Source organism: Perca flavescens, chromosome 18 (assembly GCF_004354835.1).
Source record: "Perca flavescens isolate YP-PL-M2 chromosome 18, PFLA_1.0, whole genome shotgun sequence".
In the NCBI taxonomy this organism is placed as follows: domain Eukaryota; kingdom Metazoa; phylum Chordata; class Actinopteri; order Perciformes; family Percidae; genus Perca; species Perca flavescens.
Window position 1 is genome coordinate 14,095,416 of NC_041348.1, and position 24,943 is coordinate 14,120,358.

At 40.6% G+C, this 24,943-nt stretch overlaps 1 protein-coding gene across 2 annotated transcripts in view; it reads right to left on the reverse strand.

Moving 5' to 3' along the window:
• syndig1l (synapse differentiation inducing 1-like) overlaps positions 1–23,025 on the reverse strand; it is a 41,940-nt gene extending 18,915 nt beyond the window's left edge. The window contains exons 1-2 of one of the 2 annotated variants that reach the window (XM_028605831.1): positions 22,866–23,025; positions 15,391–16,058 (exon numbers count right to left, since the gene is read on the reverse strand). In XM_028605831.1, the coding sequence (XP_028461632.1) occupies positions 15,391–15,894 (504 nt within the window). In that variant the 5' untranslated portion in view covers positions 15,895–16,058; positions 22,866–23,025. Of the gene's footprint in view, positions 1–15,390; positions 16,059–22,623 lie in introns of both variants that reach the window. The other variant, XM_028605830.1, reaches the window with a different exon arrangement.
• Positions 23,026–24,943: the final 1,918 nt, after the last annotated feature.

Sequence of the window (24,943 nt, forward strand, 5' to 3'; positions counted from 1 at the left end):
GCCGAAATTCCGCGTAAGGAGGTTGGTTGGGGTGGTGGATGGGTCAAACACAGGACTTTCACCCAGGAGACCCAGGTTTGTGTCTTGCATGTCAAGTTTCCTAAAGCTGCTTTCTTCTTTTCCGTCCCGTTCTTCCCCCGTGTCATGGAACCATAAGCCAACCCAAGACATTTTCCTTAACTTAAGGGGCCGTGTTTATTTAACGGAATTCTTGCGTGGGCCCATCACAGAATTTTCGGTGATCCATGTTCATTTCACGGAATTCTTCCGTGGGCCCATCACGGAATGTTTTGCGATTCCGTGAAACTGCCACAGATTTTGAGTTAAGGGGCCGTGTTCATTTCATTCTTCTGTGAGATGAGGTTGTCTCACCGTGCTGTGTAAACAGGCTGAAATGCACAAGCAAAAATGGGTTGTGAAGGAATTAGCAATATAATCTTAAAAAAGACCTTGTGGCCTAGGGGTTAAGGTGCCAACCTGCAACATGCCGGTTTAACCTTTCAGAATCCATCGGTCAACTCAGGTAGAAACATTGCAACTAACAAAGCAAGCAAATGCATATAAATAAATACACGGCAATAGTGTTTAAACAACCATATGAAAACTCACACACTTGACCCAAAGGCCACAGATGGGATTAAAAAGTCTATACAGCTTTTGGACTGTATACACATATTCATATTTCCATATAACAAAAACCAGATCCAAAGGTCCTAACTCCAAATACTTCAGCTACAGTATAACCAAGACCAACAACTTAAGATAAGTGTGAAATTGCTACATTAGAGTGAAGTGTATATTTTAGAGGGTAATTGATTAGCCTGTGCATATAGCCATTTAATATGGCATATGACAAGGCTGTATTACATATTCACACCCAATGAGAAGGTGACCTGCCAGAGTAGTGGAGTGCGACAGAGTGGATTTAAGGCTGAAAGGCAAGGTATTGTAACTGCCCACCGATTATACGTTCATCGCAACAAGAGCCTTATAATGGTTATCTGGTGCAAAGATAAATAAAATAATATATATTTGGAAATTAAATATCACAAGCACTGCACTTTTTCCACACAGAACCTGCCTGTTTTGGGAAGACAAATTTAATGAACCAATTTTGTGGAAAGATTACTTTAAAACAATCTATAGAACTACAATTGATTCATATTCCAGAATATTTCAATTTAAAATCTTTTATAAAATTATTGCAACAAAAAACTCTGTTTAAATGGCAGATAGAAAAAGACCCTTGTTGCAGGTTCTGTTGGGATGAGGAGGAAGACCTGATGCCTTTGTTTTATTTTTGCCCGCATGTGGCTAAATTTTGGGCCAATATACAGATATGGTTAAGGTCTATGGATATTGTTTTGCGAATCACACCTCAGAATATTTTGTTATGTGTATTTGAGGGTAAATGCAAACACTTTTGGAATATGATTATTTTGATAGGTAAAATGTTTATTTTTAAAGCTAAAACTATATCAAATTTATGTATAACACTTTAAGAATAGTTTATCATCAGCATATGCTAGAAACAGTTATAGCAACAAATAACAACAGAATAACTGAGCATGAAAAGAAATGGAATGTTTGTTTACTTGAATTAGAGGATTGATTTATGTTAATTTTTCATTCTCTTTGGTTATTAATTTTGTTTGCTTTGTGCTTTTTATTTATAGTTTGCTTTCTTGTTAAAACACTATGAATGTGGGGTTGACTGTGGTGGTTATTGTGGTATGAATGCATGGGGGAGTGGTAGGGGTGGGTGGGGGGTTTGAAGCTTGTTTTGTCTTTGTAATTTCTAATTTGTTGTACGTCTTAGATTCTAAATAAAATTAAAAAGGAAAAAAAAAAAAAAAAAAAACAAGAGCCTTATCTCCCTTTAGTTTCTTTTGGAACATAAAATCTAAATCCAACAGACTGAGGGACAATCATTACATGACTGCCCCCGCCCCAAAGGGCTGATATTATTTAAAACCTCTTGCATTACAGAAGCGTCTCTCATTATTAACTTTCTAATACTCTTGAGCTGCCGTTCAGGCGAGGATTAAGGAAGCACCAGTTAAGTTTGGCAGAGAAACAATGCTCTGCTACCTTTTTAGGAACTTCATTCAAGACCAAGAATGATGGGAATCTTTAATTTCTTATTTTCTACTTAACTGCTATAACCACTTCTCTCATATATTATTTTCTTTACTTAAGCTGTTAAAGGAACACGCCGACTTATTGGGAATTTAGCTTATTCACCGTAACCCCCAGAGTTAGACAAGTCAATACATACCCTTCTCGTCTCCGTGCGTGCTGTAATGCTGTCTGACGGCTCCAGCGGCATCAGGCCAGCACAGAACATGCAGGTGAATGGTTCCAGCAATCCTACTGCTCCGAATAAGTGACAAAATAACGCCAACATGTTCCTATTTACATGTTGTGATTTATAGAGTGACAGCGTGTACAAAAAACAACGTAACATGAGACACAGCCGTCTTCTAACTGTAAACAAACCGGGAACTATATTCTCAAGCGGAAGAATATAGTACTTGGGCGGAGTGATATGCTCGCAGCAAGCCTGTCTGAGAATATAGTTCCCAGTTTGTTTACGGTTAGAAGATGGCTGTGTCTCATGTTACGTTGTTTTTTGTACATGCTGTGACTCTACAAATCACAACATGCCTTTATGTAAATAGGAACATGTTGGCATTATTTTGTCACTTTTGTCACAATTTGGAGCAGTAGGCTAGTTGGAACCATTCACCTCCAGGATCTGTGCTGGGCTAAGCTAATGCTGGAGCCGTCAGACCGCGTTAAAGCACGCACGGAGATGAGAAGGGTATGGATTTGTAACTAACTCTGGGGGTTACGGTGAATAAGCTAAATTCCCAATAAGTCGGCGTGTTCCTTTAAACCAGTCATTCAGACTGGCCGTTTCATGTTCATATACTGCTAAAACATTACTGATGCAAATAGGAAAGAGAAAAAAGGAGCCAGGGTTCAAACTTCTCTCTTTAGAGTAAGACCACAGTAAGATGGCTTTCTGCCTTTGTCTTCATTCAATTTGATTTAATTCAACCTAGTAACTGCTACAAATGCAAGTGTTTACTTGTTGATTCAGTTATTTGTACTGGTGTGACAATGGGTGTAGGGGAATGGGGTCCACCGAGGCTGTATATGTACAGAGCCAGATTTTTGTGCTGTCAACTTCTAGTCTCTCTGGGTTGGGTATAGACAGAAGAGTATGTAGTCAGCCAATGAACCCATTCCTATCATTATAATTGTGACACAATTCCCTCACAAGCCATGCCAACTGCAGTTCACACAGTTAAAGAACTACTGCCAGTGTTTAAGTGTTTAATGCAAGGTCTCTGCAATGGTGGGCGAGTGCTTCTTCCTACACACACCTCATCACAAACATGGTAATAGGAAGAAGCACTCGCCCACCATTAAAGAGACCTTGCATTAAACAACACCGGCAGTAGTTCTTCAACTGTGTGAACCATAGTTGGCATGGCTTGTGAGGGAATTGTGTTTCAATTATAATGAACTACTACCAGTGTTTACGTGTTTAATGCAAGGTCTCTGCAATGGTGGGCGAGTGCTTCTTCCTATCAGCATGCTTGTGATAGTGTGTGTGTTTGTGTATGTATTTATTTATGTATCTGTATATATATATATATATATATATATATATATATATATATATATATATATATATATATATATATATATATATATAGGGCTGGGCAAGTTAACAACAGGATAACATGAATGCCCTGGCAGTGGCAATAAGCTTTAATTTTGTATTTGCTTTGATTACATTGTTTAAGTTAAGATTTACACTAAATATTTTATTTATCTGCTACTGTATAAACAAAATGCAGATGTTAGGTGTTTGCAAAACAAATGTTATGGCACTTTCGTTCATATGGCAGAACATTTAAAATAAAATTGCGCTATACACTACTTTTGACTTCATTATTGGATTTTGCGTATAACAATGTGATTAATCAGGGAAATCATGCGATTAATCGCGATTAAAACTTTTAATCATTGCCCAGCCCTTACATACACTGTATATAGTGTGCTAAATTGTCTGCATTTCATGACTGTACCTCTAGTTTGAGTTTGCACACATTTTTTGATCAACTCTTAAGCGATGTTTGAGATTGACCGTTATCCGTTTAAGGGTCAAAGGAGGGAGTGATCAATGATGGTCATTCAAATATATATGTGAGCTTTCATCATTTCTCTCTGCACAATGCCCACAACATATAAAGTGTAAATAAGCAATGTTGAAGCAAACTTATGAGTTTACTTACAAGTATTCTATCTTCAATGATTTCCTCATTTTTCTGAGTAATTATAATCTTCATTCTCAATAATCCACCTCCTCAAGGTGAGAAGGGAGCCAGGGTTTGAACTTCTCTTTCTTTCTCTAGCTCCATTTTTCCTTTATTGAACTGTTAGATTTGACTTATCACATCTGCAAGCTATGTGAAAAGGCAGTCGCAAGCAGATCGACGTTTAAAAAAAATGACCAAACCTTTTTCCCAAATCCTGCACCAAGTGTGAATAGAACTGTGGAGAATAATATGCAATGTTGTCTGTAATTCCCATCAAGGCTGCTCCTTTGAACGATTGAACGTCAAAGAGTTGCTTAGACAACTTCTCAATTGAAATGATGCAAGAGATCGGTTTGTCATTTAGTGCTAAATGAGAAATGGGATATCTCACTATAGATTTCTCTATAGAACACATGACACTGGCTCATATTGGGTGCTGGAAAGGAAAGCAACCATATGAGTGCACTGAACCGCAGCATGACTACATTTTAGATTTAACGAAGGTGTAAGAGCTAATGTCCCCTCAGATTTAGTGAGAACGGATAACTCCTCTAATCAAACCTGGTCTGATTTAAAATACTGCAGAGGGCAGTTAGAAATATATTTATTTTAAAATTGATCTAACTATTGATTTCACACCCATGCCCATGGTTTTAGCCTTCCAATTCCTGTGCTGAAAAAAGGGGTTCAATCAGAAAAGCTAGGTAGAAGCCATTTTTATTGAAATATTGCACAGAGGCGGGGCTACCACGTTTTCAAATTATTATGTAAATATGAAATGGACTGATGAATGCAAACTGCATGCAGATGGTGTAACAGATGGCAGACAAAAAGAAATGGCAAGTCTTATCCATAGCTCAAGTGCTATTTTCTTATGCAGGTGAAAATAAGTATTTTAATGGACCAAATGCATGACTGCAAGATCTAAGATATCCAGGATCATGTCAGGTAGGTAGCATTGTCCTTAAAGTTATAATAATCCTTCCAATTTTCATGACGTCAAACACAATTTTAGATACTAAGATGGTATTTGTTCCGCTATAGACATTAAATGTATTTCCAATCATTAGTTACCTCTCTTTGCAGTAGTTGGCATTGTCCCTGAAGGAGTCAACCATTTCAGTAATCCAGAGAATAGGTCATCCAGTCATTTCGAAGAGGAAGCATATTCAAGTCCATGTATAGCTATAGTGATTTAAAGTATAAATAACACAGGTTGAATGAGTTGCTCATCTCTTTCTGTTGCATTTCTGATAGAGTAGCTGCTTGAGGCGAGTTTCCTGCTCCAAATAATCTATAAACATGTCATTTCAAATTCAATTTTTGTTGGTCAATGGCGTGATCACTTTCTGCTGCCTTAAGACAGCAATACGCCAAGAATATGCACCTGAACACACCTCCCTGTAAGACCAGAACGCCCATGGGCGCACACATGGGTGCAGGTGCATTTGCTATTTAAACGAATTGACAACTGTGTCGGTCTTAAACTAGCAAAGACACTTGCGTCAGGCTTTGCGATGCGCTGCGCTGCACCGCACCGTGTGCAAGATAGGGCCCATAGTATTATGAAGAAGTTCTCAGCATTAACACCAGTTACCACAGGTGTCGCCAAATCACTATGTGAAAGAGTTACCAACAAATACATTTCCTGATATTGAAGAATGTGTGGTCTGCAAACCCAGACAATACTGAGCAAGAAGTGCAGCAATGGGATCTGGTAAAGATGGAGGTAAATCAATCCCTTAGTTCATTAACCCCAGTCAGCTCCTCAACCTGAGGCTACCAGCACTATTCACAGGTATGAGTGGTTTAAAACAATGCCTGGACCATGGCCTGTCTTGTTCAACCACCTTCCTGGAACTATACTCTGCTGTAAGATTGACTTACTTTGCCAGGTGTGTCGACATACAGAAGATCCACCTGGCATAAGTCACAGAGCCACAGGGGTCGAGCCTCCCAGTTTGTTATAGTTCAGCAAGGAGCAACAGTATACTGTCTCCCCTCTATGGGCTGAAATATGTGCCACCAGAAACTGAATTTGAATCATTTATATTTGAATTTGAATTGCTAAACTTGAATAATTACATTGAAAAACTGAATTTGAATCACATAATTTGAAATTGTATTGTTTAATTTGAATCATTGCATTGAAAAACTGAATCTGAATAGTATAATTTGAAATTGAATTTATTCGTTTGTTACTGAATTCCAATAAAATTTGATCTTTACTGAAAATCCAACTCTTTATATATCCTCACATTCAGTTCTCACTATTCAGATTAGCAAATTCAATTTCAAGTTACTGAGACAGACATCCGGGTACTTGGAGGATGAAGGAAGAGCAATTGAGCGCAGATCGATAGGTAGCGTTCAGTGGCGCAGTTACACAGGACTCCTCTTCGGCCAGCACAAACGTTTTGGAGCAAAGCCTTGCCTTGACCCAGAGACTCATAGATAATATAATCTACCTCATCTCACAATGTTCAAAATGTAATGCCTGGTGTTAGTAGGCCTGGGTTAATTAATTTAAATCGTTTGTCTCCTTCCTTAGGGCGTTTATATATTAAAGTTAGTTTTGTTTGGGATTTAAAACTGTAGCTTTATCATCATGCGCAGTAACAAACAAAACAAAGAGACTAATTTATGTGTTTATAAAAATGTATTATAATCAGTTCACAGATCTGAGTCCAAACAGAAACTTCACCCTTCTGAACTAAGGGGTTCTGCTTCAAAGTGAAATGTCCAGGCACTCCTCCACTATTTATTCATTTATTTCTGCATGTAGTTATTTATTTAACGAGACTTAAAATCATGTACACAGTCAGAGTCCCGCCAGACTCCCTTTAGGAAACCTGTAATTTAAACTTCAGCAGGCTTTGACAGTCCGCTCCGCTGAGTCCTGGTTCTAGCTCTTCCCGGGTTCCATTCCCTCCAGCTGTTCCAGCAGTACGGCCGGGCCTCCAGCAGCATGGTGTCGGTTTTGGCTTCCAGGAAGCGGGCAGTGAGCTCCAGATCCTGCAGCCGCAAACGGACTCTGCTGCCCCGCTTTAGCTTCTCTCCAGCCGCCGGCAAACGCAGTGGAACTTCCAGCCGAAATCTACATACAGGTCGTCCTGGACGCGATATTACGAATCCCACTATGGCCACGCCAAGACCCGCCCTTCAATAGCGTTCACACACTACTATTGGCCAGGCGTCCATGCTTACATGTACAGGTCCTATCCCCTGACCAATCCCCTAACCCTAACCTTAACCACTCGAGGTAAAATGCCTAACCCCAACCAATTGAGCTGCTTCGTAGGGCAGGTCTTGGCGTGGCCATAGTGGGATTCGTAATTTTGCGTCCTGGACTACGTGGAAGATCCTGCCGATCACCACTCTGTCTTTGGCCGGTCCGATCTGGATCAGCGGGGACCGGCGCAGTAGCGAGGCGAAGCGGTGTTCCTGCCCGGGGAAAGAGACGCTGCCGCCGGGCCACGGAACTCACCGCCTCCCGCTGCCGCGAGAGCTCAGATTGCAGGTCCAAGGCGGCATATATATCATAAAACGTTCTCACCTGTGAACTGTTATCCCTTGCTGTTTGTTTTTTGTCATTTCTTTCGTTCCAACATCCATAGAGTTTGGCATCTCTAGTGCTGATGATCCTGCGCCACTCCACTGAACTCTACCTATCGACCAGCGCTCGATTGCTCTTCCTTCATCCTCCAAGTACCCGGATGTCTGTCTCAGTAACTTGAAATTGAATTTGCTGATCTGAATCTGAATTGTGAGAACTGAATGTGAGGATATATAGAGAGTTGAATTTTCAGTGAAGATCAAATTTTATTGGAATTCAGTTACAAACGAATGAATTCAATTTCAAATTATACTATTCAGATTCAGTTTTTCAATGCAATGATTCAAATTAAACAATACAATTTCAAATTATGTGACTCAAATTCAGTTTTTCAATTCAATTATTCAAGTTTAGCAATTCAAATTCAAATATAAATGATTCAAATTCCGTTTCTGGTGGCACATATTTCAGCCCATACCCCTCAGCCAGGACTTTGTAACTGCATTCACAAAATGTCAGATAAATCTAAAAACACTGTAACACCAGCATCCTCAGGTCATTTGCTAAATGTACTCTGTAAACACTGACCAACAAAACCTCAGTTGTAGCACCTCCTACTCCCAATGATCACTTTAATTTTAAAGCAATACACTTAATTTAGTTTTTGTAATTGATATTTTTCTCATAAAACAAAGCAGCAATTTGTTCATGGCTCATAAATGCAACCAGTTAAACTGACAGTGATTTGGGCACAGCACTGTTTCATGCTAGAGAAATCATCTGTGTGTATATATATATATATATATATATATATATATATATATATATATATATATATATATATATATATATATATATATATATATATATATAATTTAAATACAGTTTATTGGACATGATCTCACCTGCCAGTGAACAATAATGGGACTAAAAGATATGGGGGACTAAAAGACCCCCCGTGCATACTGTACACTTGTCAAGGCTGGAGCTAATAAAAGGAGACAGATGAGATTGTTTTGGTTGTGTGGCACAGAGGCTTTTAACATGGAAGAACCTTAGCTCTGTTTTTCGTCTTGTCGGCCTCTGGAGGCAAAATTCTCTGGGCTTTAATCTTCCCCACGGAGAGCAGAGTGCACAACTGCCACCTCGCAGCTGCCAGGGGCCCAGCGCCTTGCTTAGGGGTACTTCAGCAGGGCTAGTGCTTATCATCACGGACCCTCTATTCATTAGACCAGTGGTTCTCCACCTTTTCGAGTCACGACCACCCAGAATAATGAGGTTGGTATGCCCGACGCCACCAATCCCCCCTCGACAATGAGAAAGAGAGCTGCAAACCGGTGTAAAAAGTGGTGCCCACATGCCTCCCCTGCGGATTTTGAGTACTTTTGTAAATGCTCTGATTAATACATGTAAACAAATAATTTTTTTTAAAAAATTTTGTAAAGTTTTTTTTAAAGATTTTTTTTGTGCCATTTTTAGGCCTTTATTTGACAGTACAGCTTAGACTGAAAGGGGAGAGAGAGGCACATGCTCCACCAGGTGAGCTACCCAGGCGCCCGGCTCTGTGGATTTTTGATGCGTTTTTGACTTTTTCTCTCCCCCTGACCTGCCTTCAGACTCCTTTCTGTGTTCCAGAACCTCAAATACAAATGGAGCTCTGAATATAACACGTGAAATGTACCAAACTCATAGCCTGACAAGCCAGACCCACATCAAGATGTTGGGTCTGGGAACTCACCATTGACGGGGCTCAATCCGAGTGGTGGGATAAACGGTTCTCTTCCAAATTCCCTCTGCACGTAATAGGATAGTGCTACAACCAGACAGAGCAATGATGAAGATAGCAAAGCTAGTTGATAGATTAAACTTTTGCCGTATCCGGTCAGCAAAACTCTGAACACATCTTCCTTTTTAAAGAATGATTTCTGTCCCGTTCTTTGTTCTTTTCTCAAAGAAAAGCTTAACTCCAAGTCTTCCTTTCCCAGCAGCAGCAGCCATAAACCCGCCCACCGACTCTATACACAATGTGATTGGCCTGACCAGAGTTTGGTTTTTCCAGCTCGCAAGTCAACGGAGAGTCGCTAGACCCCCTGGCTGCAAAATAATTTTGCTGCCGCTAGGGTGCGTCTAGATTTCTAGGCTACCAAACTCACACAGTAAATCCATTCCACAGTCTAGAATATGTGATGTCATTTTTTTCTCCCCAACCATCTGGCGACCCCCAGAAAATATCTTGCGGCTCCCTTTGGGTTGCGAACCCCCAGGTTGTGAACCACTGCATTAGACGTTTTGCTTACTAACTGTCCTGTAGTTTTCAAATATTGTGCTTAAAAAAGAATAAGTTAATGAAAAAGGAGGAAAAGAGTGTGTAGCTTGACGATAACCAAACAGAAGTCTCTTATTGTTTTAAATCAATAAAGTAGATGTGGAGATGTAAGGCATAGAAATGTTCTTAACAAAAATAATACATTTTGTAGAAACTCTTTCAGAGAATCTTACAGAGAACAGCTAATTCAATGTTTATGGTGCATGAATAAAAGGTTTGCTTCTGCATCTATTACTGAAGTAAGAACAAGAAGTTCAAATCATAGGAGGATTGCAAATTTCTCAAGTGATACCATTAAACGCTTCCAGTATAATGCAGATCAAGTCTGACAGGTAGGGACACAAAAACAAAGGAAAGGAAATGTATATCTCCTTATCCTCCTTAGATGCTATCTGCAAATGCAGTCATGCACTTTGTTAATTGGAGAACTGCTGCTTTTAATAAATGCATTCATAAGTAAAATGCAGAACTCTTTATTCCACTGCAGTAGTTTCCCATTTTTATTTTTTGGTGATGGGTTCTAGAAACAGCAGGCTTTTAATATCTGCATGTTAAAGGAAAAGCAAAACAAGCACATCTTGTACCGCCTGAAGTTAAAGACCTTTTATGAATTGGTGAGGATTTAAATCTTATTATTTTACACTGATTACCTCTTAACATCCTTCTGTCACTTCCTCAAGCCAAGTCTTCCTCCAATTCTGAGCAAAGTTGACAATAACTGATCACTGTAATCCTTCTAATATAGCAGGTTAAATATTGAGCTGTATCGACCTTTGAGAGACGTTTGAGGTAAGAACAGTTTGCTAATCTCAAGCAAAGCTAAAGTAGTTAAATCACCTTTCTGGCATTGTCACTCTTTCTGTCTATATCTACTTAAAAAGTGCAGATGAAAACTTTTTAGAGTAAAAAAATCACTCCACATCGCAGGATTATGATGATTATGGATTAGGCATTGTACAAGATGCAGATCCAGTTAAGCAAAATGATTGGTGAAAAATGTAATTTTTACCTTTTAAACTCTTTTCTTGCTGAAAACTTTTGAGCTGAATCAGGCAAAAGACATCACACTTTAATGATTCCTTTCTTAAATCAATACGACTCACTGAGGAGGAGCTGCATATAAAGAGACACAAAGAAGATAGAGAGGGATTTAAAAAAAACTTTGAAAACGCAGTTGACAGTTGGAGTGTGAAAAAGGAGCAGCGGTTCAATCTCTGAAAGATGTCCCTATAGGCCTGGTCACACCATCTAACAATTTGTGAGCAATTTCACACAGGTTATTTAAAAGGTGGTACATATTTGTGGGGCAAGGTACCGAGTTCAATACCTTTTAGGCTCTGAGTGAATTGCCTCTGAAGTATTGAGTATCGAAAAATGCCTCGTCATTCAAGACCCAATTTCAATACCTAAGGAGTAAATTTAATCCGCGTCAGTGAGCCAATAAGCATGCAGCATGCTTCTACCAAGATCTACTGTAATAATGCTGGTGATTGGCTGTGTAATGTTACACGTCTAACTACTACACTTAGAGACATGCAGGAAAAACTCGCACAGAGACAGGGCTCATGTAGTAGGAGATGAAAAATAAAAATATTTGTGCCTTAATGTTTAATGTTGTAATTTCTTTTTGATCTATAAAAATGGTATCAAAAAAAGGATCGTTTAGAAACCGGTATCGAAGACACAGTATTGGAATTGGTATTGGTACCGGTACCGAATGTTTTTGAACGATACCCAGTCCTACATATTTGTAAAATTGACTCCTGTGTTATAGCCACGTCATTTTTGTGTGGCAGTTTATACTTCAGCTGAGGAAAAACCCGGCTAAAAAGCAGCTCAAATACAATGCTTAAAGTGTGAGCACTGTCGAAGAACATAATGATCAGCAACTCTTTTAAAGATGTTTTTTTACTGCCACCATATCTATAACCGTAGCAAATGTTGCCCTCTCATGTATCACTGCTATCAAGCTATCGGTGCCTTATGATGTTGCACTAAGCCACCACACTGTCACTCGTAATCAAAATAAAAAACAACCATCTTTTTCCTCAAAAAAAGAGCTAAAATTCCTCCATCCACTGATACAGACACACAAAACCCCTGTGTAACTATGAAGAACTAAACAGTTTAGGTTATACCAGAAAATTGCCTGCACATAAAGGCATCATGTTTCATACCTTTGTCTCACTCCCCTCCTACCCTTCTCAAGAGGAAGCCTCCACTACCTAAATCTCAATCCAATTTTTCTGACTGGGAGTTATATTGTAGTCAATGTGTACCTCAAAGTTCTATGTACAGAGGTTTGTACCAGACTTTCTAACAAAGAAACAAAGATATTTTGCAATGCAATTCTTAATGTTTTTGAGATTTTAGTCTTTTCAACAGTTGTGGTCAGACTGTAATTGGGCCTTTAAAGGAACCCTTGGAGTTTTTGACCACTAGTAGTGGTTTTCACAAGTGGGTCCTTTTGTTTTATTTTTTTGTATCATGCACGTGTGAGCATGTGGGCGACACAAAACCCATTCCTGTTATGCCGTTTCACACTTTCCCGCTGATCAAAAGTTAGTGGCAGCAACATGCAAAGCACAGGCGGTAAAGAGCAATGCTGCAAGCTAGCAAACATGTACAGTATGTAGTTCTTAACATACACCTCTGGTGCAACTCGGACACATCATCAGTGATGTATCCTGGGTTCATTGGGTGTTTCAGGTCTCTCACATCATACACCCTAACCCAGGCTCTCTTGCTCGGGTTACCATATGTATGATACTGCTCGGGTTAACATATGTAAATATTTCACAAATTAAAATATTCAGAAGATCAGCTCTCTTAATGTTTTCTAAGGAAGGAATCACATTCAACACAATTCTAAGAGCTCAAGGATACACAAGAAAACCCCTCAGGCTACCTTTGAGCTAATTAATATTACTGCCAAACAAACCCACAAAACTATGTTTTGCCCTCAGTGTGTTAGATACAAGCCCTTAGAAGAGAAACTTGGTGCAAGAGTAAATAAATAATGAATAATAAACGGTTGGGAGTTAACTGTTGTGTGCTTGCTAACAGGTTACATAATAAATACATATTGTACGGTGTTTTGTTAACTGCTATAAACGTTTAAAGGCCCAGACACAGAGCCGACGACCAAACGTCGGCAGAAAAAGGCAGTTGGGCTCATCAGTCTCCCCAAATTGGTCAAAAAAGTGCCTCGGAACACACCAAAGCGACGAGACGTAGTACCTCTCCATACCAGCAGGCGGTGCTAATCTGCATTGTTGCCCAAAAATGAAAACGGCAGCTGATTGGACGAACGCGTCATGTGGGTCTGGTTTGTCCGGAAATACAAAGACAGACTTTCATGGTGGCTTGTTCAGAATACGATCTCATACTGTACTAAAATAGTTCATTGTTCAAATGTTTCTGAAAACATTTTAAGCGAGAAATAGGCCATGCAGTTGCTGAATCTGTCTTCATTTCAGAAATAGTTCAATATGAACTATTTTAGTTCATATTAAATTCAAATGTTTCTGAAAACATTTTAAGCGAGAAATAGGCCATGCAGTTGCTGAATCTGTCTTCATTTCAGATCAACAAAGGTCAGTTTAAAAGATTTTTGTCCGATTTTGAGAGACTCTAGTCACCTCATTCCGCTCACCGTTTCCGGGTTAGCACTCTACCAATCAGATGGGTAATTTGAGTCTGACTGCCGGTATTGCCCGCCCCGCCAATTAAACATGTCAAATCGGCCATAATGAAGGCTGACGGCCCCTCGGACGGACGACGGCATGGAACACACCGAACAGACTCGAGTCACTGACCTCGCCAGACTGTCCAACGGCTGATTATCGGCTCTGTGTGCTCGGGCCTTAAAACACCAAATAATCCGTGCATGTCAGCGGAGAGGCTTTCTCAGAGGTCTTTGCATTGTGCCTGAGTGTGGGAAGGCTGGCGGACACACACTGCTCTTTGTGGTGTCAATGGTCTACTGTTGGGAGGCTACATGATAAGGCCCACTGTGTATTTTCCTCTTTGCATCTTGTCACTGATGCCATTTTTTATATGCTTGCTCATTTGTGAACAGGAAGCGCGCGGAAATATATGAACAATATGGTAATGCATTCACTTAACCTTTGAATGGCTAAGAGGAGCCTCTAGTTGGTGCATAAAATCATTTATATTAAGTGAAAAAGTACAACAGGAAGAACTTAATCAGAAAATATATTTATTTGATAATTTATTTAGGCTATTTGCTCTTTGGCATCTGCAATCTTTTTCTTGAAGTTAGTGAGCAACTATGTCTCTCTGCAGAGCCCCCAAGCTATATGTACCCATGTCACGTTGCATTTCAGCAGCTACATGTTTATCATAGCAATCCAGGTTCATTCTAGCAAACTCGCCCGTGTGTGGTAGTCGGTCCATTAGGTCTTGCAGCCAGGACACTGGTCAAACTCAACACCCTATTCTGCCTGTCCAATCCCCTAAATCCTTTAGAGTGCTTTGTGCTTGGCCATGCCAGTTGAAAGTGAAAATACTGTGGCTAATGCTGTAGTTCTGTAGCACCTAATATCCCTGGGTGAGCCAGGCATGGGTGATTTATTATTATCCGACTGTGAATTTTACTAGAGTTGGGAATTGAGGCCAAGGTCAGTGGATCAAATGGGATTTGTGGTTAGTAAAACGTCAGTCTGATCCAGGCGTCGAGCCCAATTGTGTAACGATACAAGTGTACAAATACCACAAGGATACCAGCATGCTCGCTCTTTCTCTAATTCAGCACAAACAGCACTACACTTCAGGTACCCAAGCCTTGATCTGATGGATATATCAGCCTGATATGAGCATTTCATTGAAAACACTGAGATCACACAAGTTTCTCCCTGACCCCCAGATAAAAGTACCTCACCTGCCTTAAAATCTCTCACTAATCTAAAATCCATTCATCAGCATGGATCTTATTCGTCCTTGATGGTCTATACACTGTTGTGAAGCACTAGGTTAAGTGCTACACACTAAACACATTTTATTATTTTACGAAAATGATCAAAATTGACACTGAATTTCACAAAAAACTGTATTTACAGCTGATCTCGTTCACCTTAAAAACAATCCATTCTGGTCAAATGCATTCTTTCTTTGCTTCTTTCTTTATTCCACTTGTGCTTTTTCTCTCTTACCTCATACTCCACATACTCCTCCTCCTCGACCTCATAGGAAACGGTTTGGATCTTGATGTGTTCGCCGTCCTCCAGCAGCTTCGCCTGGGGATCCTCGGTGCCAGGCGTGTCCGCCCCCGCTGTGTTGGATGCCTCCTTTGCCTTTTTCTCTGTGAATGTGGTCTCACAGCACTCGCTTTTATATTCCTTAGCCTTAATGCTGCCACTGTCCTCCTTGTACAGGATGAAGTTGGGCCTGTAGAATGCCTCTACCGCCAGATGCAGTGAGGTGGCGTCCAAAAGCTGCTGAGATTTCATCTTCCCATTGGTATTGTAACTACTTCCGCTCACTACGTTGCCGTTATTCACCTTTCCTCCTCCTCCTCCTCCCTCTCCTCCACCAGCAAAGTAATTAATAATGTTTTCCTGGTACTGGTTATTAGGGAAGTCACCCCCATAACCGTTGACCATGTGCTTACTGTTTTTGTCCAACAACGGGTTCTGGAGCTCACTGAGATTCTCCATAGCAACAGGTGTCAAAAGGTACGCAGGGGGAGCTTCTTAGTGATGTTAGCTCTTGCAAAGAGATGGGAAAGTGACAGGTGAAATAAAACAGGATGTGCTCCTCAATGGCGTGCGCTGATTTCAGTGAAGGTGTTAATGACATTCAGCATTCAGCACTCTCAGATCTGGAGAGAAAACACACAGACAGGGAGAGTTTTTAGATTCAATATAAAAACTGGAAGGACGATTTTATTTGACATTCTACCTGCAGGTAACAGTTTACCGAACATTGAACAATTGCTCACATTAGATGAAAGTTTTAGCCGTCGTTCCCTCAACAACTTTTTACAGCAATCCCACTTGTCAAGAGCGGCACACTGCAGATTATTCAATTAAGTTTAATTTGCTGCCTGACTTTAGGCACATAAAGTAACACATACACACATACCAGAGTAGTAACAGCAGTACATCAAAGTGTTGCCATCTAATTTGATTTTTATCGCTCCATTGTTTATCTTAAAAGGTGTCATCAGCCTGACTTTCTAATATGGATCAGTTGAAGCCTATAAAGCTCAGAGGGCTATAATCTTCCACTGAATATACATCCAACATTTACTATAGGAATATATGATAAAAGTAAAAAATAAATAGGTTTAAGATGAGGATCCCAGTTGGCAGAGCTTAAAGTGTCATTATTTGTATATTTGTATAGTAATCACAAATGATGATGAGTTAACTACGTAAGATGGCCATGTCTGCCTCATTTCAGTGGAATCACTAATGACCATAATGATTTGAATGTTGTACTGCAGCCTGTTCTCATGAACCATCTGTCAAAAAGCTATGAAAGGTTTTGCACTGTAATTCGTGAGCATTCCATGTTTTTTTTTGCTGAACGCGGCTGACCATGAAGGGAGGAGGTCAGGGTGGATGGAAGGGAATTAACATTGAGGACTTTCAAGCCAGAGGGCGGAGTTCGCTTCCCGGGGAAAACTAAAGCCTCTCACCCAGGAAATACGTGTCCGTTAGAAGTGTTTTAATCCAAACCACGATCTTTTTCCTTATCGTAACTAATCGTTTTTGTGCCTAGTTGCAGCAAAATGCTCATATTCTGGGGAATAAATTTAGCCTTATTGTCCGCCGAAACGACTGCTAGCTAGCGGTGCTTTGTACCCAGCTCAAAGTCACCTATTTTCGGGTCACTTAAGCACCAACTACCGCTGATACAACAGAGGTCTGTAGCCCACGTCGCAAAGCTCTGTAGCGGCTTAAAGAAATAGCAACTGCCGCTCGGCGTCATGGAGCTCTTAGCCAGCCGGCGTTACGTGACCAACCAGCGTCACGTGACCAGTCGGCGGTCTCCTAATTTTGTAGGCTATCATACGTTGTGGTATGATTTGTGAAGTTTAATCATTACTGGATCAATTCTAGTGTCTAAATTAGAGATAAGGACCTTGATGATGTTCCCGACTCCCATGGTAAATAGTCTGGATCGAGGGTTACACATTGCTTTGCCTCTTGAACTGGCGAAAGAAATAATTAAAAGTACTAATACAACACTGGAAAAACTACTTTGTTGCAAGTAAAGGTCTGTTTGCAACAAAGCTGGCGAGGTTAGGGCCTTAAATGCTGACATTTCACCATAAATGTAAACCAAAGAAGCACATATATACAAACAGATGGTTACAGACTTTAGAAGTTGCATATTTAAGACAATCAATCAATCTTCATAATACTAATGCAACCATACAGCAGAATGCTTATATTTGCTCTGGGTGTCTCTCCTACAGAGGACACCCTATGGTGCTCAGACTAAGTACTTGCCACATGATTAATATGCCCTGATCAGCTGTAAAATGAGGCACATAACATTTAACTATTTAACTAACTAACTAAGAATCAAAACAAAATGTTCTTCTCAGTTTTTTCCACACTGCAAAAAAAAACAACCCACCAGGGTTCTCCTTCTTAGCTGTCACCCTTGACCTTTGTCTGATTAATCTGCATTTAAAATAGAAATGCCAAAAGCAGATTATTTCTTGGGGGTCCTGACCCCAATCGTGCATTTCCAAATGCTTAAAGAGAGGGCATTTCCAATCGTAGAAAACAAGATTACACATAATGCCAAATAGCGTTGTGGCGATGGGATATGGATAATAGCTTGTTGTTGCACAGGTTAATAACTTATACATTGATCATCACGAACGATTCATATATTTCCTTTATCGTTTGGTTAATCATGGTCAGAAACCTCTGCTGATTCACATTCAGCAAACATCCTCTTTGTTTTGCTTAACCTTCAAATTCTGTGTCATACATTAATTTAAAAAGAAGAGACATCCATTATAAATGGCTTTCCGCGAGAGGTTCAGGACATGCAATGAAAATATTCATTTCAACTTCTTAAGCTCCATATTACAGGATATTATAGAGCTGTAAACATAACCTTCAATCAGACAGAAAAAAGAGGCTGACTGGCCATGTCTTTCATTCCCACTTTTCCTTTATGCAGCATCCTCTGTCAAGTAACGCTTTAACTCTTGTTTTAATCTTCCATTTACAGTGTAACCACCACATGCTTCTTGGATTCCCTTACTCATTTATGTTGCAGTTCTTTCAGTCGCTCTAAATCTTTCTCTTTCTCTTCCTTATTTCCCCCAATGCAGGATTTTTCGTTTGCTGTACTTTTCATGTTTTCCTGCCCCATGAATAAAACACAAGCCTCACGCTCCCAGGCTTCCTGAAGCTCACCGGACAACCAACAAAGTTTTCCTCCCTGATGGACCTCCTGCGTCGGAATGTGCTGACATTGTTGTTCCACACCAGTGCGCCCTTTGGTCCACATATAGCTCCAGGGATCGCACAATCGTGCAGTTCTTGAGTCAGTTGAGTGAAAGTGTGAGTATTTTTTCCGTTATGAAGGAAATCCTCATGAAAAACTAAAGATGAGCAGGTGCTGAGGTTGCCATCTATTTAGGATACTATTGTTGCGTACACTGCTGTTTTCCTGGAACGGGATGGTCTCTGCTAAAGGTTCAAGCCCCGTGGTGGCGTCGGCCTTGCTGACGTGTCCTTAAAATACTTATGATTTGTTGCTGTGTTGGCTCTAAGCTCCTGGGTGGTGTTGACGAGTAATCAAAACTGATTTTGTGGAAATAAACTACATTTCTTGAATTTGTACAGTGCCCTTATATTCATTGGTTCCAACTGGGTGTCAAAGGCAACTTTTACATAACGCACCCTTGTGAGTTTTTAGAATGTCAGAAAGTATATTTTTCAAATCAGAGGATGGCCACTTAAGTTGAAGGGGCTACAAATAGCATTTCAACATCAATAAATCACCACCGCATTAATACTAAAGCTTTGCTTTGGATACCATAATAAAATGAGACAGCGTGCCAGAGGACAAGCTACTTCTGCTGGCTTCTACACCACAGTTTAGATTTGATGGTGGAATTTTGCAGCTCAAAGAGATATTGCCTCAACATCGCAAAACAGCATGTTGCTCTTCCAAAAAGAGCTAAAGATTTAAGAGACAAAAATGACCATTTTGTTTTCTGTTCAGTAAGTGATGGGCATCAGCTATAACAGATCAATGCAAATGAACTCTCTGACATGGAACCAGTGGCTGCCATGCATTGTCATAATAAGTATCTTCCAAGTACTTCCCTGTTTCTGCCACTGTAACACTTCTGATCTGCACAAAGGCTACGAGCTGACAGCAGATTACTTTTCATGTCATTACTTAGGGATGCTCTGAGAAATCTTTTTGGTGAAAAAATGCTTCCAAATACGTAATTCCGTGTTGTTGGTGCAGAGAGGGGCCTTTTTTTTTGTGTGTGAATAAGCTATTTCAGCAAGAGCTGAGCAATGTAGGACACCTTGGAATCAGTGGAGAGTCATAGAAAGAATCACTGTTCTGCGTGTTTATGTGTGCACACATTTGTTTGTGGGCGTTTGTGTTTTGTGCATAGACGGCTGTGAGTAAATATACATGTGTACCAGTGGGTGGATGTGTTTGGAAGAGAAAAGAGAGAGAGAATGGGGAACAAAAGAGAGATAAAGGCGATTCTCTGGTTGAGTGCACTTGGGCATGTTGGTAGACAGCAGCGGGGGGGGTGCAGCTGAAAGCGAATGGAGCAAACGCTGTGTGCGAGGAAAACAATCCAGCATGACAGAGATGGCACAAGCACCGGCCTGTGTGCTGCAGTGCTGCTGTGTAAGAGAGCCCAGAGGTGTTTGACAAAAGGAGCTAATAGATTAGTGAACAACCTGTAAGCATCCAGGTGCGCGAGGGGAAGAGTGGGACCGTGACATCGCTAACATGCCAGCCACGCTCAGACATCGGTGCGCTTCAACCCCATTAGACTCCAGTCAGCACACTCTATTTCCCTGTGTCAGCCCATTGCCAATCAACTTCAGACCTCTGACCCTGAAGCCGAGAGCGGGTATCATCGGCCAGGCCTTGAGGCCAGCGTGGCGAGATGCAGCTGAATACCAATGTGTCTTATCTGTCGGCCATGTTTACCAACCCATTTCATCCGGCCTGTCTCTCACAGCTTTTCCTGGATGCCGCATCTGCTCCCTGCACTCGACAACAACAACTTCATCTTTCTGTAATTTCATTTTGGAAGCGCTGGCTGGCGTATAATGTGCATAATACGGTAACGCCAGGTAGTTATTGATGATTGCACATTGGGATAATGCATGAGAGCTCATTGCAGAAAATGCAAATACATCCCATTCGTGGTGAACCTTACCCCCTGGCCTCAGCACATGAAAGTCCACTGACAGATTAAGCAACAGAAAAGATGAAGTGAGTAATGGGCTTATAACCGCGTTGACTGATCCCGTTATGAACTATTATCATCAAAGGAGACTGTGTAAAAATGTCATAATCCACTTGAAATTAATCTGAATCCTATTCCTGTGTCAGCAGCCGCTGCTGACAGTCTGTTCCCTCTGTCTACACGTCTATCTGTGGAGCTGATAAGACATTAAACCCTTAGCAAGGAACCTTCCACAGAGGAGTCAGGAGTCCTCTGGACACTTGTTTCCTCTCCTCTTTTATCACTTGGCTTAGTGTTTTCCACACCTCCATCACATGATTTAAAGTGTTCCTTCATGTGTAAATCCTCCCCTGAAAATCTCTGCCACATAATGCTGTTATGGTTTTGGTGTCTTGTCTTATTTTGGTAGTCTGTTTTGTGCTCTGTTTCCTTTTTTATTTTGACGGTCTTGTTTTTTGTCTTGTCTTGTTGGTTTTACTTCCTGTCTTGTGTTTTCCCGCCTCTTTTGATTACTCTGCCCAGCCTAATGTGTTTCACCTGTTTCCCAGCCCTTGTGTCACCTGTCTTGTGTTATCTCATTACCCTCTGTATTTAGTCTTGGTGTTCCCCTTGTCCAGTTTCAGATCATTGTTTGTATGTTTCTGTGTGTGCCTGTCGTGTCTCCCGGTGTTAGTTTGTGTCTGGTTTTTTGCTCCTTGGATTTCCTTTTGTTTCATTTTTGGTATTGTTGTTTTTGCCTGCTGCTGCGCTCAGGACTTCCTTGGTTTCTTTTTGTGTTTCATCATTAAATCCTCGTTTTCAACTTACTCCTGCCTGCTCTCTGCATTTTGGGTCCGCCTTTCCCTGCTACACCCTTGACAAATGCAATAGAATAATACAATGGGAAGCTTGCTGTCAGTAGCAGCCATGTACATTGTTAGTGAGAGGCAGGCTCTGGCTAAGTTGTCTTCATTGCCTATTGATCTCCAGTAGCTGATGGCAAGACACCATGAATCTAGATTTTGTTTTGTCTGTAGGTAAGTAGGTAGGTAGGTAGGTAGGTAGGTAGGTAGATGGAGCTTCACAGCTAACTTAAAATCAGACATTGAAGTAAATGTGTCCCTGATTGAGCCTGAAAGTAATTTTAGAAACCTATGTTTTTTTTTCACTCAAAAATGACTACTGAAGCTGTTAGTTGAAAACCAGGTACTTTTTGGTGAAGGTTTTGCAATCTATAAGGACTGCATTTCAAGCAGTGATCAGACCTGACATCACTTGTGCCATCCCAATTGTTGCAGGCACCAGGAGTACATCCGAGGGAAAAGGGTAGGGATTGATTGTGTGTGTGTGTGAAGAGAGAGAATAAGCTCCTTGCTGCATACCTCTTTTTTGCACAAATTGCTAAATATTTGCAAATTTATCCCTGTTATCACCTTATACAACAACTTACTGCATGCTGAAGATAATAATACTAATAAAATATTCTTAATGTAGACACTGAACCACTCCTTTTCACGCTCTTAGCTATTGTCTATTTTTCTTGGCTACAGGGTGAAAAATGTTCTTGAATTCACTCTGACCAAGTGTTTCTGACCAATCTCCACAGAGAAAAAAAAGGTGCTATAACAGTACAAAGAGTCATTTGATGACTTCATGCCAAAGGCATATCGCACATAACACACACAAAGAGAAGAGGATGGGATTTACGTATGCTCCAGCAGTCGCAGGTGGAAACTGTGTGCAGAGTTCTTTATCAACAACATCCTCCATCACACACACATTGCGATGCGACACTTGATCACTTATTTCTATTAAACACTGACATGTGATCATGTGCGTAAATGTAAAAATATATTTTCCGTAAAGACAATTTACTACCCATCATTAGACATTTATTATTAGCTTTAAAAACGCGCGCTATTAAAAGCAAACTCAAAAATCTGGGCAGTTTTAGCTTTTAATTGGTGAATTAATGTCCTACCTTTGAGTTCTTGACAATCCAAATATTGTTTGGAGGATGCAAACACTCGCTTGTTTCCGCCTGTACATTGTGGCTGTGATGCTGACGGTGTCGCCCAGGGAAAAAGACATTTCTAAGACTTTCTCATTTCAAGAAATAGTCATTTCGGGCTGAACAGGTCTCCGCTCGGCAAAACGCCGCCGTCACAGTCTCGTTATCTCCCTCTCCTCCTACAAGGTCTCCCTTCCCAATAAAGCGTTTACCTTGAGAATGAAATGTTGTCGCCTTCGTAAAGTTAAAACACCTTCTGTGAGAGGGATAGAGAGAGAGAGAGAGAGAGAGAAACAGGGAGGGAGGGATGAATTCTGCAGGCGCGGTTGGAGAGAGGAGAGCCCGACGCGCTTCGCAAAGCGCGCAAAGAGAGAAAACAACGTCCACCCTCCCTGCGTGCATGCGCTTACTTTCCCCGAGTTCCAGTGTGCACGCGAAGTCTTCTCTTAGAGCGGATGTTTTTTTCCTGCAAACCATCACCACGCAGCAGTATCCAAAGCACTGGACAATTATAGTACAGACCATTCCAGTCACCATTTATTTAAATCACAACCCTACAGTATGGGTATAACAAATACCACATAATCGTCACTAAATTTAGAAGTGAGCAGGGTTATGACTGGGTGGCTGGATTGCCATCTCTCATGAGTTAAAGTCTCTCAGGACAGCACCTTTCTTAAACTGCCACTGCAATTAACTCTGAGTGGACCACTGATGTCTGTCGTGAGCCCGCTGATTTGATTAGTTCAAGGGGAATTAAAGCACTCTGACATTTTTGTGGCACTCAAGTTAGTCACTTAGAGTTTTTTCAGTTTTAAAAATAGACTTGGAGAGGCTAATGAAGACATAAAGAGCCCTGAAGACCTATTTTCTCAATCAGCTTCTTATTATGAGTGATGATGTCCTGCATGAGCAAAACATTTTCTGTTAGAACGTTTTTTTTTTCATTTCTTTTTTAATTAAATTACATGCATTTCTGTTTTTGTCCAGGCGGGGCTCAGTTGGAAAAAGATGATGTCATATACCTCTAAGTGCCAATCAGATTCAAGCAACATTGTAATCAAAATCTGATTGCCAGGGCCCTGTCAACCCACTTTGATCAAAACACACCAAGGGGGTGGAGTAGCTCGGTCTATGGCAACTTGGCTTGGAAGAGATGCCATCCGCCTCATTGAGCAAGGCACCAAACCCCCAACTTCTTGGGGCGCTATCCTGTGAGGAAGCCCCCTCGCACTGACATCTCTGTTTCTCTGTATTGGCGATTTTATACCCTTTTTAGGGAGGCTCAAGCCCCCCTAAATTTCATCTCAACCCCCCTAAAAATTATAATAATAATAAAAAAAAAGTGCATCAAGTTAGAGTTTGCAAACTTGTCTGTTCATGACAGAGGACAAACAATAACAGGTTCAAAGAGCTTGAAACAGGTTTAATATCCTGTGTCGCTGTAGCCGATGCTATGTACCTGTAACCCCATCAAGGAAAGGGTTAACAAAAATGTAGTGTTGGCCAATCGGAGGTGGTTGTGCCAGACTCCCGCCTTTGGCTGATTGTCGCTCTGTCTAATCTGTCAGAGGGAGAGCAGGAGTTCGGTTAAGAAGTGTAAAGTTGGTAGTCCCCAGAGAAAGAGAAGAAGTTGGTAATTAAATGGTGCAAATTAGAACCCAAATTGAAACGTGAGCAACTAAAATTGCTGAATGTTAGAACATTATGTCAAATTGGTTGTTATTACTGTGACTTATAAATTCTCAGGTTTAGTTCCATCATCATAGTGTTAATAGTGTCAAAAACGTTAGCTGACGTTGTTGTTTAGTAGCTAGCTCAGAGATTATCGGCTAATGAAATTACTGATTTAATTGGGGGGGGGCACTTTTGTAAGGCACTATATCTGTGTCACATTCTTATTAGGTTCTGAGCCCCCCTAAAGGTTTGATCCTAGAATAATGATAATTATTGATAATGTCTGTGTGTGCGCGTGCGTGTGTGTGCGCGTGCGACTTGAATTTGCCCTATCAGGATTAATAAAGCAGGCTTCTTCCTTCATCCTCCAGTTCTAATGATGCAGATTAGTTGAGTTTTGGAAGTTGAACTCTTGATAAATATTAACTAAGAATGTTTAACTAATAAATGTTGCTAAAAATATGTCATCAAGAAAACTTAGAGCAGGATATGAAACCAACAATATAATAATAATAATAATAAGAAGAAGAAGAAGAAGAAGAAGAATAACAATAATAACAATAATAATAATAATAGGCTAATGAAGTATCTGCTATATCGACACGCACTAACA